At 39.9% G+C, this 12,887-nt stretch overlaps 1 protein-coding gene across 1 annotated transcript in view; it reads right to left on the bottom strand.

Annotated features, from left to right (window-relative positions):
• Nucleotides 1–2,542: 2,542 nt before the first annotated feature.
• CCDC170 (coiled-coil domain containing 170) overlaps nucleotides 2,543–12,887 on the bottom strand; it is a 72,098-nt gene continuing 61,753 nt past the window's right edge. Inside the window, exon 13 of the mRNA XM_054024049.1 lies at nucleotides 2,543–6,454. Within this exon, the coding sequence (XP_053880024.1) occupies nucleotides 6,254–6,454 (201 nt within the window). The 3' untranslated portion in view covers nucleotides 2,543–6,253. The remainder of the gene's footprint in view (nucleotides 6,455–12,887) is intronic.

Here is a 12,887-nt window from a genome sequence, read left to right on the forward strand (position 1 = left end):
CTTGAGAGGCAGCAATACAAGCTTACCTCCACTGCCCTATTACTGTGCCTTATTACCTATTGGAGGAATGATGGGGAAGGCTGAGAGAATGCTTCAATCTCTTTGCCAATTCACTCCATAATTACTTTATTTAGTCTACCAATAAGGGCACCAATTGTGAAGTCTGTGATATCACAGCTGTTGTGGAGATCATGTTGACAAATGTAATTTTATTACATAAGCCACGGAAGCCTATGAACTCCTAGGAAAGAAAAGTATCTTGTTTTCATATATGATATATTGCTTTCCAGAAGAAGAAGAAAAACCCACAGAAAATATATCTGATTTTTTTCATCAATTTATAAAAGGAATGTTCTTCATTGTTTCCATGAGTCATCAGCTGACCTTTAAAGCTGCCAGAGAAATCTGACAGTTTTGTCAGGCAAATTGGATTTTTTTGTTTTATTGTCCTTTCATTTTATGTAATTTCAAGGCTACTGCTGAACAATATTTATATGTGTGGAACCATCTAAGATCAACCCTCTCCTGCCAAAAAAATTTCAGACAATTTAATCTATGCAGGATTATCACTTCTTGTGGCAAGAGAACCAAAAGAAATTGAAAACTGCTGCTTGAAAATTATTAAGAATGAGCAACCTTACCAGTCCTTTCTGTTAACCCCCAATTCTTCCATCCCTCCTGTGAGGGGCTGTCATCCCTGGGGTGGTCTGGCAGCTGTGGGAACCGCTGGGCCTCCTCTAACCACTCAGTTGGGTTGGCCCTGCTCACACTGCTTGGGGACCCAGGCCCTGTTATCATCCAACATGACAGCAGATGGTGCCACACATCCAAAGTGAGCTACCTGCGAGAGCAGCTGCACCCAAGCCACTCAAATACATGCAGCAGACAGCTGACAATTTCCTAGCTTTACAGACTCCCACCCCCCCACACTAGAGTATAAACCCAAAATTATACCATCTTGCGCTGCACAGGGAACTGTACAGCACCAGCTCGTAAAATTCGCCCCCTCCCTCAATGTGGAGAGGAATATGCACCGGCTTTTGCCCATACACTTCACTGGTTTCAATAAAGCAAAAACAAGCTCATTAACTACAAAAGATAGAGTTTAAGTGACTATAAGTGATAGAAAACCGATCAAAGCAGATTACCTAGCAAATAAACAAAAAATGCAAACCAAGCTTAATATACTAAATAGATCGGATATGAATTGGCAGATTCTCACTCTAAGAGATGATACAAGCAGGCTACAGAATCTTAAGGGCAAGCTGCACTTGCTTATAGTTTGGAATCCCCAGGTGTTCCATTCATAGGCTAAAATCCCTTTAGCCTGGGTCCAACACTTGCCCCAGTTTAGTCTTTGTTCCTCAGGTGTTTCCAGGAGTCTTCTTGGGTGGGGCGTGAAGAACACCAGATGATGTCACTCCCTGCCTTATATAGCTTTTGCATATGGCAGAAACCCTTTGTTTCAAAGCTTGGTTCCCAGACCAGTCTGTAGAAAAATACTGACATCTCAAGATGGAGTCCAGCATCATGTGGTCTGATTACATGTCTTTGTAGAGTCATAGCAGCCATTACGGGGCAGCTGTCTGTAGTGTTCTCAGTTGGGAGATAAGTTTCTCAGAAGGCCTACTGTTTTTTCCTAATGGCCCATTGCCCAGAATAGGCCCTTCTCCACCCGCTATTTAGACTGAAAGCATCTCGTCTAGTGGGCGTTACCCAGGTGTAACTACATTTGAAATACAGCTACATAATCAATATTCATAACTTCCGATACAAAATGATACATGCACACAAATAGGATAATCATATTCAGCAAATCATAACTTTTCCAGTGACACCTCACATGACTTACCTTGCATAAAATGCATTACAATTATGTCATAATCATATCATAATAATATTATTGTAAAGAATATGGGGTTCAGTGTCACAGCTCCCTCTCCTCCCAAGCCAGTTATCCAGCTTCTAAACCTGTTCTTTCATTTGGTTTTGTGGGTTCCAATCCTACCAGTACATAATCTTTTTCTCTAACTTCATGATACTGTCTCCTATTCAAGGAGTCTCTTTCTCTTCCTTTGACAGTCTATTCTACCATTTCTAGCACAGAAAACATTTTACTATCACAGAGTTTTGGAGAAAACAGCATTTACAGTAGCTTTGCTCCAGAACTTCTCTATCTTTCTGGAAGTATACTCAAGATTTTCTTTGTCAACATTTTATAAGCTTTGGGTCCCCTTGTTTGTTTTTTCTTCAAAATTATAAAATAACTGACCAGTTCACGTGAGTACCACTGGTCCCCCTGTTTTTGAAGAAATGTCAATGGCTCATGTTCTCAAAGGTTAAAAAAAAAAAAAATCTCCACCAGGTAGAGCACTTATTCATGGGGATCTCATCTTCTAGGCTCAAACTCAGTAAAGCATTTCAGCTTGCTTAAGTGCTTTGCTGAATCAAGGCCCTATTGCATAATTTTTCTGTTTTCAAAACATAGTAGTGACAAGTTTGTTATCAAGTACAAAAATTAACTCAAGATCCCTTCTTTTTTTAAAACAATGCTTTATCAGAAATTTTGTGGCACACATGATACAATATTGTATTTTATCCAGTACAAATACTGTAAGAGACAATCTGTTCAAAGAAAGATAAGCAGAAAGATTAAAATTCAACGAGTTATGGGCAATTTATTTATTTAATTTTACTAGTTACCTTGAAAGTTGTAAACAAGTGGAGCCAAATTCTTCTTTGTTTACCACTGCAAATCTGAGTAACACCACTGCCTTCAGTAGAATTACTCCAGTTTTACCACTGTAATTGAGCGCAAAATTTGCACATTATAAGCAAATGCATTTCAATATTTTATATTATATATATATATATATATATTTATATATTTTGTACCTAATATAATCCTCTACTATAGTGAAAGGGTAATATAAAGAAATAGTGGCTGATTCTGCAAACTCTTACTCCTTTAATTCTTACTCACAGAAGCAAGCCAGTGAAAACAATGCTCTACTCATATGAGTAATGGTTAGCGCATGGTATTCCAAGCCTTTTCAATCTTAAAACATATTTTGGGGAAGGTTTTAATTAATTTGGATTTAGGTTGCTGCATCCTGATTTGAAAATGAAAGATTCAAAGAGAATTTTAACTAAATCAGTTTTCCTTGTGAAAAATAATGAGTCTGAAGTTCTCAACTTTACATGAAACAAAGCCCAATAGAAGATTACAAATCAGCTTAAACTTTGTTCAGGGGTTAATTAAACTGCATGGTTAAAAAAATCACTCTGAACTTTGTTCATGTCAAACTACTGCTTTATTTATTTTTTTATTTGCTTTAGCTAAATGAGCAAAGATGCCAGTAACTCTTCCAGAAGAAAAGCAAATATTTAGAATAAGGGATATATTCACTGGTGTACTATGTCTGCATTTAGAACAATTTAAAAATTGTACATGATGTGTCTTATTTGGCAACAAAGTCAGAGAGAAATTAGAACTCAGAAGTTCCTGATTCTGCTAGTCTTGGGCTCAAAACACAAGAAACTAGACTAAACCTTTTGTTGGATTTCAGATGAAATCCTGCCTCCATTGACGTCACCAGGGGTTTTGCTACTGACTTCAAAGGGGCCAGAATTTCACCCTTGGTCTCTTGGTTTGAGGCCCCAGGCACTTCCATGCTCTAATCTTGACAGATACTGAATCCTTTTGTGGCCTTTAGCAAGTCATCTAATTTATCTGCCTCAGTTTCCCCATCTGTAAAACAGAACTAAAAATACATATCTCTTAGGGGTGTTTTGAGGGTTTAGTTCTGAAAGTTGTCAAGTGCACTCAACTCCTACTGGGAGTACATTCAATGCCTAGTATGATCAGACACTAATTTCTTATTTAGTTTGTTTAATTTATGGTTTATAAAGCATGTTTCAGTATTTTAAAAGTGTCTATGTAAGAAACAACAGTTGACAGGGCTTTAGACTAGCTGGCAAAGACTTTGTTCACCTATGTAATTATGGAACAAACAAAAGCACAGGCTGAAACTACCATCAACCTCATCTGAGAATTAGTATATCTGTACATCCTCTTCCTACCTACACACCCCGAGCAGTTCAGTTTGACCAATAAAATGTTAACCTGTAATCTGTTATTTTCAATGAAAGAGGTGCCTATATTTCAAGTTTTATTTTATATTTGTTAATATTAGGGTTTTTCCTTTTTATTTGTGAATATTTGTTACCTGCATGTGAACAAACAATTTCACAATAGAAAATAAGAAAGAAAATTAGTGTTAATCTAAATAATTATAGGAACATATGATTTACCATACCTGATCATACCACTGGCCTGCCAAATTTGGTATTCCTCATTCAAAAGTAACCAATAACTGATGTTTCAGAGAAAAGCAAAATAAAAAAAACTACATTGCATGTAGCCAATTGTGCATTACTTATGTAATCCCTCCTAATCCTGTGCTAAAATCGTTTTTCTAAAAAAATACTATAAAGATCATAATTCATTTTCCTTAAAATATAGATTAATAATTTCAATGATTGGAGTAATGTCTGTTGAGATGCCCCATTCTCCTGGAAGCTTGAATTTCTCTCACTACAAGGGCATGTGCCTGTTGTGTGTTATTTTGTACGTGTGTGAGATGTACAAATGGGAGAGAGATTATGTAAATGAAAGAACATCTGTGTGCTCAATTAAATAGGATTTACAGTTCAAAAAATTTTTTTAAATGATGTAATTATATAAAACCTTGAAGGGACACTAGTAAAAATCAGTTCTTCAAATTAAAAGCCATTTCTGGACAACAGTGAAGCAATATGTTGACCTAGTCCTTTTTTTTTTTCTTTTTTTAAATGAAGTTTCTTCTTGTCATTAAACTTTTTGATGCCCAGAATATTTTTAATTAATTTTAATTAAGTAGAGCTATAACTTGAACTGCTTAAAAAGCAACAGCCAGACAAATACAACAGCTAAGAAAAGATTTCTGCTGCTCTACAAAAGACATCATCATATTTTCTTTTCAGGAAGTAAAGGTAAGACGTGATCCGATCAAAAATATCTGTGATATTTAAATGACAGGACAGTGTGTGAAGAGATTAATATTGAAGAGATAGAAAATAACTTTAGACCTTTGTTTTGGCAACGGAGTAGTAAAGTAAGATTACTGGAAGAATTGAGTTCTTCATGCCAAAAATGTGGTGCTTTTATGGCATACAAATACAATCAAATTTATCCAAACTAAAACCCCTTCATGAATAAAAATGCCCAGAAGGGGAGCTCTGATTTTGAAAGTAGAAGCTGGGCAACCTCAATTCCACGGTATCATTCTTAGCTGAAGGAAAAACTAAAAGGCCAGAGGGTCTGTTCCCCTCCTTGATTTTTGTAGCAGTCAAGATCCATTAGAAAGAACATTGCATAATTGTGAGTCGATCTTGGCCATACCAGGGCTCCCATACTACTGCATGGATATTGGCTAGTTTTGTGCCATCCACATGCTCCTACCTAACCCCTCTACAGTATGTTAATTATGCAAAAGGGAACTTGTTGCAATTACGTGTGTTGCATCACAACTTACACTGCTCTGAGGTGAGAGCATGCTGCTTCCTAACTTCATATCCTCTGGCTTTCCACCACCCAATTAAGCTGCTAAAGCTCAACTACAGTGGGCGCATAGGGGCTAACAATGATGAGAGCAAAGTATGTGTTGGTTGGGGGATGTAACTGAATAGCTACCTCTCTTATCTGCCCAACAATCTGGCTGTCCTATGAACCATGCAGCAGAGGCAGGTTTATAGTTTAAAGCTTGATTACATACAAGCTTTATATTGGGTGGCCTCTTATCAACCTATGTGAAATTGTACAGTTAACTGTCATTAACAGTAGGAGGAATTACATATGTTTGTTCCTGGACAGGGAAACAGACACCTATTAGCTGTATTAAAAATATTGCTTATTAAAAATACTTCTGTGTCTAGAGTGCACGAAATTAAAATTTAGGTTGGATCCTTTTCTGTATTTTGTTTCACTGCCGGTACAGTGGGTGAAATCCTAGCTCTACTGAAGGCAATTGCTAACCTCCTCTTGACTTCAATGGGGCCATGATTTCACTCCATATGTACATTTAGAGAGAGAGATGGTTATAGGAATATTTGCTCAAATCACCCACAATCCCCTCAGGACTCAGTGTTGAAAATGAACATCAGCATAAGAGCCAGCTGAGTTCTGTCCGGCTGTCTCTCAAAGAGGCACTGTTCAGTGAAGAAGCTGTAAGTGGCTTTGCGAGTGTCCATCTTGCCTCACTGCCACATCTTTGAGGCAGACACAGGGAACAAAATGGTGCTGATGAGAATGGATCAACCCCTCAAGACGTGTGATGATTTCATAGTCAGGGAGCGCAAGGCTGGTAACACTAAGGCCCAACATATGCGAGACCACCTCACGGAACTCTGCCAGCTGCAAGAGCAAACAAACAAATCAATCATTCAGCCAAGGGGAAGGCTGGAAAAACATTTACATACACACACACAGAGAGAGAGACAAGTAGTACTTGTATCAGGGATTCAAAAATTATGTAATTGTTCCTTACAACTTGAAAGTTTTGTCATTGTTCTTCCGCATGATTAGAGATTTTGGTGGACTAAACGGCTGGGGTGGCTGGAGACTGGACATAGCATCTTCACCTCTAGGTTTAATAGCAGAAAAAAAGTCATCATACAAAGTCTGTTGGGCAGCCTGTGTTTAAAGGCAGGGGGTTTTTGGTCCAATTCCAAGTGGATAGGTGTGCACATGAAAAGTCACCATCAATATTGTTGGCAGTCAAAACAGGAAAATTAGGACAACAGCAGCTACGACACTGCATGCACACAGGTGACACATCTAATGAGTAAAAATGGCCCAGGTCTACGTAGTCACTTTTCAGATTAGAACCACACTTTAATAAAAGCTATGAGGCAACATTCACCCATCTTCTCTCCCTGATTAGATTTTCTAACCAAGCTAGTTTAGCACTAAGGGGAAGGAGAAGCATTAGCAGATGTGCCTAAACTTGCAGCTTCTAACTTCCTCATATTGCCCGTGGCAGGCTGCACCCTCTCCCAGCCTCTCCCAGCTAGTTCCTTTTAAATTACCTTCATCCAGCTCCAGCTGCTGGCATTAAAAGTATTTCAAACAAAGTAGACCTCAAAACAACATCTTTATGATATTGTCCTTTCCACCCAGGCATCTCTGCTTTTACATTCTTCAAATCTTTCTCCACCACCTGCAGGACAGGTCAACCCACTTGTCCTGTCCTTTCTCTCCTGTGTCAGAAGAGGCCAGCAGGTAAACAATCCTTCTCCTGCTAAGATCTCTGCATTATGATGGAAGACCCAGAGTATATACTGCCCTCCTTCCCAGAACTTGTCCTGATTGGAGAGGAGAGGATTCTAGTTCCACTCTACACTACTAAGTCATGGTCCCAGACCCTTAAGGAAATAATAATCTGTTTTTTCCCCAGACACCAAAGTTTACCCTGAGACCACTTCCTTTCCCCAAGCATCTGCCTCTGCCATTTCCTAGGCCCTCATCTGCTCCAGAACTTCTGGAACCTTAAAGGGGCATGTCAAGGGTCAGGGCTTGGCTGGCCTCAATCCTCACTATTTCTTAAAGGGGACAGAACACCCTGTTACGTCACCCATATCTATCTTTGAATAGTGAGCTAGATGGTTTTGCTGTTGGGATACTAGATGAATTTCTGTCATCATGGGCAAATGAGATAACCCCCCACAACACAACACAATTAAAAGAGAGTAAGAGAGAGAAAGCCTTCTCCTCCACAATTTCTAAATGGTTTATTTATTTATTTATATTGCCAGCAGTACATAGAGGTCCCAACCAAGATCAAGGCCCCATTGTGCTAGAAAGAGTACAAACACAGAGTAAGCTATACTCAGGCCCTGGAGAGCTAACAATCTAAACCCTCTTAACTCACTGACAATTAAGTTGTAAAATAGAGTAGAAACAAAAACAAATACACTCCCAAAATACCCTGGTTACCCCTCCTCCCCCGAATGGAATCCAGAACATTAAGGTTATTATAGCATATCTAAACCAAATTCAAATTAAGAAAAAACAAATGCAAAGGCCAGATCCTGAAGACTTTAGTCAGGCAAAGTCTCACTGCAGTCAGCAACAACTTGCATGACTACAGACCGAGTGAAAACCGAGTACAGACCTTCAGGATTTACAGCTAAGTTCAGAAAAATAAATAAATCAAATCATCATAAAGTACTGAGGGATCTTAAGGATTCAACCTGGTAATATCTGCCCTAAATTAGGTCCAAAAGCTGTGAAAGAAAGGTTATAACAATAGGCTAAACAATGCAGCACTGGAGGGGCCTCGTATTTCAAAGTGCTCTTCCCAGTGACTTCAGAGCCAAGCCTGGAGGCTATAACTCAGAAGCTGCGGTGGAATGCTGGAGCAGCATGGTGGAGAATTAGCTGGATTTTTTTAAAGGGCTCACTCAAGGTTGGATCCAACAGGCCGCTAAGCTGGCATTTGTCAACCAGGACCTCAAACATGTTTAAAAAAAAAAAAAATCTGGAGCGCCCATGTAGTCCTCTAGCTCTTGGATCCACGAGCCAGTTGGCCAGGGAGCATCAAAGCAAGAGTAGCTCCCCATGTTACTTCTTTCCTTCCCCCACTAACATCCTCAAAGTTCCTGATCAGATTAATTCCTTCCTGTAGAATAAAACTAGAAGAGGCTCCTCTTGCATCCAACTTTGAGGATTCACTCAAGAGCCACATGGGAAACTCTCTTCTCCCATGGGATAAATATGATGCCTCAAAAGCACTTCCAGTCCAAGATGACCAATATGCTCAAGACTGAGCTTGGTGCATGTTTGTTGTTCTCTGTATCGTAGCTGAAATCTGTTTTTCATCCTTTCCTTGAGTTGAAATAACAGCCTTTATTTTTCAAATCTTGCCTTCATTTTTTGGGAGGCAATTCCACTGTAATAAGCCAGTTAAGGAACATGTGAGTATGCATGGTTTAGCATTGCTAAATGCCAGAATGAAGGGAAGCCACAAACTCTCAAGGTATGTCTACGCTGCCATGCAAGCCACAGAATTGCTGACATGGGCCAGCGTAAGTGTTTTATTATAGCATAAACATACCCTCAGACTAATACACTGCTTGATTTCAGCCAGTGGAAGATGCATATAAAAGGATATGGAAATCTCATTATTTCCTTTCTTGTCATGGAGGAAAGTTACTGGCATAAATGGCTACATTTGAGGAACTGTAAACATTTTAGGAATTTGGAGTCTCACATACTTCATATCTACTCCACCCTTCTGTACACAGTATATCCATCATTTTCTTGGCCATCCTCTTATTCTTCCCCTGCAAACTTCATACATGCTTATATCGTCTCAGCCTCCGCCTTACAGCTTCTCTGATATCACACACTTTGGTCTCACTCCTGATGACATCATTCCACATGTGTTCCCAAAAGGTCACCCCCTCACTGCCCTCAAATATATCATTACAATGGCTTTAAGTCTTCTCAAGTGCCTCTCTTTGGTCACCCATGTCTGTGATCCATACAGAAAAGTTAGACTTACCATGTTTTGTATAGTTGTCTCTTAAATAACCTGGGTAACTGTTTATCATAAATTACTCCCACTTATCTTGCTCTAGACATATCCTGCACTCAGCAGACTTGTTTGCAGTTCTCTATCAATTTCTCCATTACTGCTAACAGGGGGAAGGATAGCTCAGTGGTTTGAGCATTGGCCTGCTAAACCCAGGGTTGTAAGTTCAATCCTTGAGGGGGCAATTTAGGGATCTGGGGCAAAAATCAGTACTTGGTCCTGCTAGTGAAGGCAGGGGGCTGGACTTGATGAACTTTCGGGGTCCCTTCCTGTTCTATGAGATAGGTATATCTTCATATATATTATTTTTGTATTAACAAATCATGAAGGTACTTAACCAGAAACCTAATTTAGGCACTGGCCCTCAATGTTAATATTTATCTGTCTTGGTTCTGTGCAAGTCAACTACATGACTTCAGTCTTTGTTTTTACTCATTTTGAGGCCATACTTATCATGGAACCATCATGCAAACCCATCACCATCTGGACAAGATCCTCTGTTATCCCACAGAATCATAGCAGAAGTCCCAGAAGTCACCTAGATATGTTGAATGCTTTTTCCAAATCGAGGAAAGCCAAAGCGTACTCGATGTTTCCCTCCAACTTCTTTTCCACCATTTGTTTAGCAATGCACATACCATCTGTTGTTCCTTTTCTAAAACCAAAATTACGCCTTTCTTAAAACAGGTTCCACTATTTGGCAAACACGGCTATCTATGATTCTCTCCGTTTCATGCAGTGGGACAACTTAATTCCTTGGTACTTTGAACAGTCATGTATCTCACCTTTTGTTTGTATATCAGTACCAGTATGGACGTTCTCCATTCTCTTGGCATTTTCTTCTCTTTCTAAACTGAGCGCAGGACTCATCTGAGCCAGCATACACCAATCTCTCTCAAGTCTTTGATCATCTCTGCCATGACTTTGTCTAAACCTGTTGCTTTTCTGGATGCCATCTTCAGCAGTGCAGCTTTGACGTTTGCCTCTAACAAGTCAATAGATATTCAGTGTAACTGTAGCTGTGTCAGTCACAGGATATTAGACAGACAAAGTGGATGAGGTAATATCTTTGCCTGGACCAACTTCAAAAGCTTTTCTCTCTCACCTACAGAAGTTGGTCCAATCAAAGACATTACCTCACCCATCTTGTCTCAGGTCAATAGATAAACACTTTAAGAAAATCAACTTTCCTGCTAATGAATTGTAGCAAGAAAACAAGAAAATCTGTTTGTTCAAGAAAGAGGTGAAAAGAGAGCTGACTGCCCTGCAGAGCAAAATATATTATAACAAGCTGACCAAAGAGCAACATTGCTCCCCTTGCAAAAGTGTGGAACAAGAGACATTGATTTTTATTCAGACTATTTTAACAAAGTGACAGGTCAAACAAAAGCAACATAAGAAGCAGTGCAAATATATACTGAAATATTTCCTTAATGCTACAGTATGTCTTGCCTGGAGCAGAACTACACATTTGTGCTCCTAATTTGATGCACTGCTGTATGTGTTTCGTGAATATTTATTAAAATTTGCTACTAAAATATTTAGTGACTAGAAAAAAAAAACAATGAAAATTCTGCTTCAACTTTGCAAACAATCATCATCATCATGACAAATCTCCAAGGGACATGGCTTTGTGGCAAATCAAGCACCACCTGGGTTTATCTCTGGCAAGGAGTTTGAGTGGTCTGGCTGTATATTCAGAATATGTCCATCACTGGCAATCCTGTTGTGTCACCAAAGCTTTTGGTGGCCACATGATCTCTGGCCATGTAGCCACAGTCCTTGGTACACACTTCAGAATTCATTGGTTTTCCATTCTTATATGTCCATACTAAGAAAGCTGCCAAAACTGAACTGATGCTGATGGAGGGATTGGTGGATTTGGCTTTGAATATCCTCATTTCTGATTTTGCCATGCCACTTGATATGGAACTGCTGGTGGAGATCACAAGAATCAAAAATGTCAATCTGGTGTTCTTCAGCTTTCCTCAGTGCCCACATTTCACTTACATACAAGAGACTTGGTATAACTTGTTGTGATGGGGTGGACTAGTCCCAAAGGCTCTCTGCTGGAGGCTTCAGGGTTCTGCCACACCCATCCCAGGAAAGGAGAAGTGGAGAGGTCCTCCAAGCAGGCTAGAGTAGCTGCAGGGGAAGCAGCCAATCAGGGCCCAGGAGGGCCATATAAAAGGAGATGCAGAACAGAGAAGTAGTTAGTTGCTGCATGAAGCAGAAGAATGGACAGCAGGCCTGGCAGCCTGGAAGAGCAGCAGGACTACAGACACTTAAGTCTGCTGGCAAGGACTGGGGGAGCAAGAAGCTCCTGGCTGGCTGCTAGGGACTGAGTAAGTACTGAGCCTGAGGTGGGCTACAGAAAGATAGCGTCTCCAGGAAGGAAGCCCTGAGGATACAACCTCATACCAGGGCTGGAACACTTAAAGACTAGGAGGAGGGCTACAGAGAGACACCATCAGAAGGGTACTGAGATAGGCCCTGTGGACTGTATACCCCAGAAGGGGTTTGTGCTGGCTAATGTGCAGACAGCGTGACTCAGCTGAGTCACTGAAAACCCTCCTGAGAACCAATGAAAGGGGTCTCCAGACCTAAAGAATGCAGACACGACCAATAAGAAGGGGGCACTCGCAAGAGGTGCCAACCCCGTTACACTGGTTCTACAGATCTGCCGCTTTGTAGCGAACTTGATGTCACTATGCCCCATAGAGGACACTCAAGGGCCTAAAACATGGCAGCAGCTGCTGTTATAAGAGCATCCGCATCTTTCCGGCATCCTCCTTTGAAAACAATGCAACATGGAAAATAAAAGCAAGGCTGTTCTGCTGAAATATCACAAACAGACTAGTATTACGTACCGTATGAACTTCCATTTAAGGGTTTCTTCAGACACAACAAAACCTGGCAGGGGTTTAGACTAGTTGACCCTTGCGGTCCCCTCTAACCCTATGATTGTATGATTCTATTATTTCAAACTTATCACATATATGCACAGTCCTAAATTTCACTTCATCCAGTAACAATTTTCACTAATAATTAGAGAATAATAATCTCTATATACTCAATATTTCTGATGCAGAAATAAATAAATTCACATTACATTTTCTTTACCCTCAGCCCAAGAAGAAAGTTGAAAAGGGTCTTCAGCCATGGATAACAGAGAGAATCTTACCACACACAGACCAAAAACTGAACCAAGTACGGTGACATTTACATTCCTATCAAACATTAAAATATTGC

This window comes from Malaclemys terrapin, chromosome 3 (assembly GCF_027887155.1).
Source record: "Malaclemys terrapin pileata isolate rMalTer1 chromosome 3, rMalTer1.hap1, whole genome shotgun sequence".
Classification (NCBI taxonomy): Eukaryota; Metazoa; Chordata; order Testudines; family Emydidae; genus Malaclemys; species Malaclemys terrapin.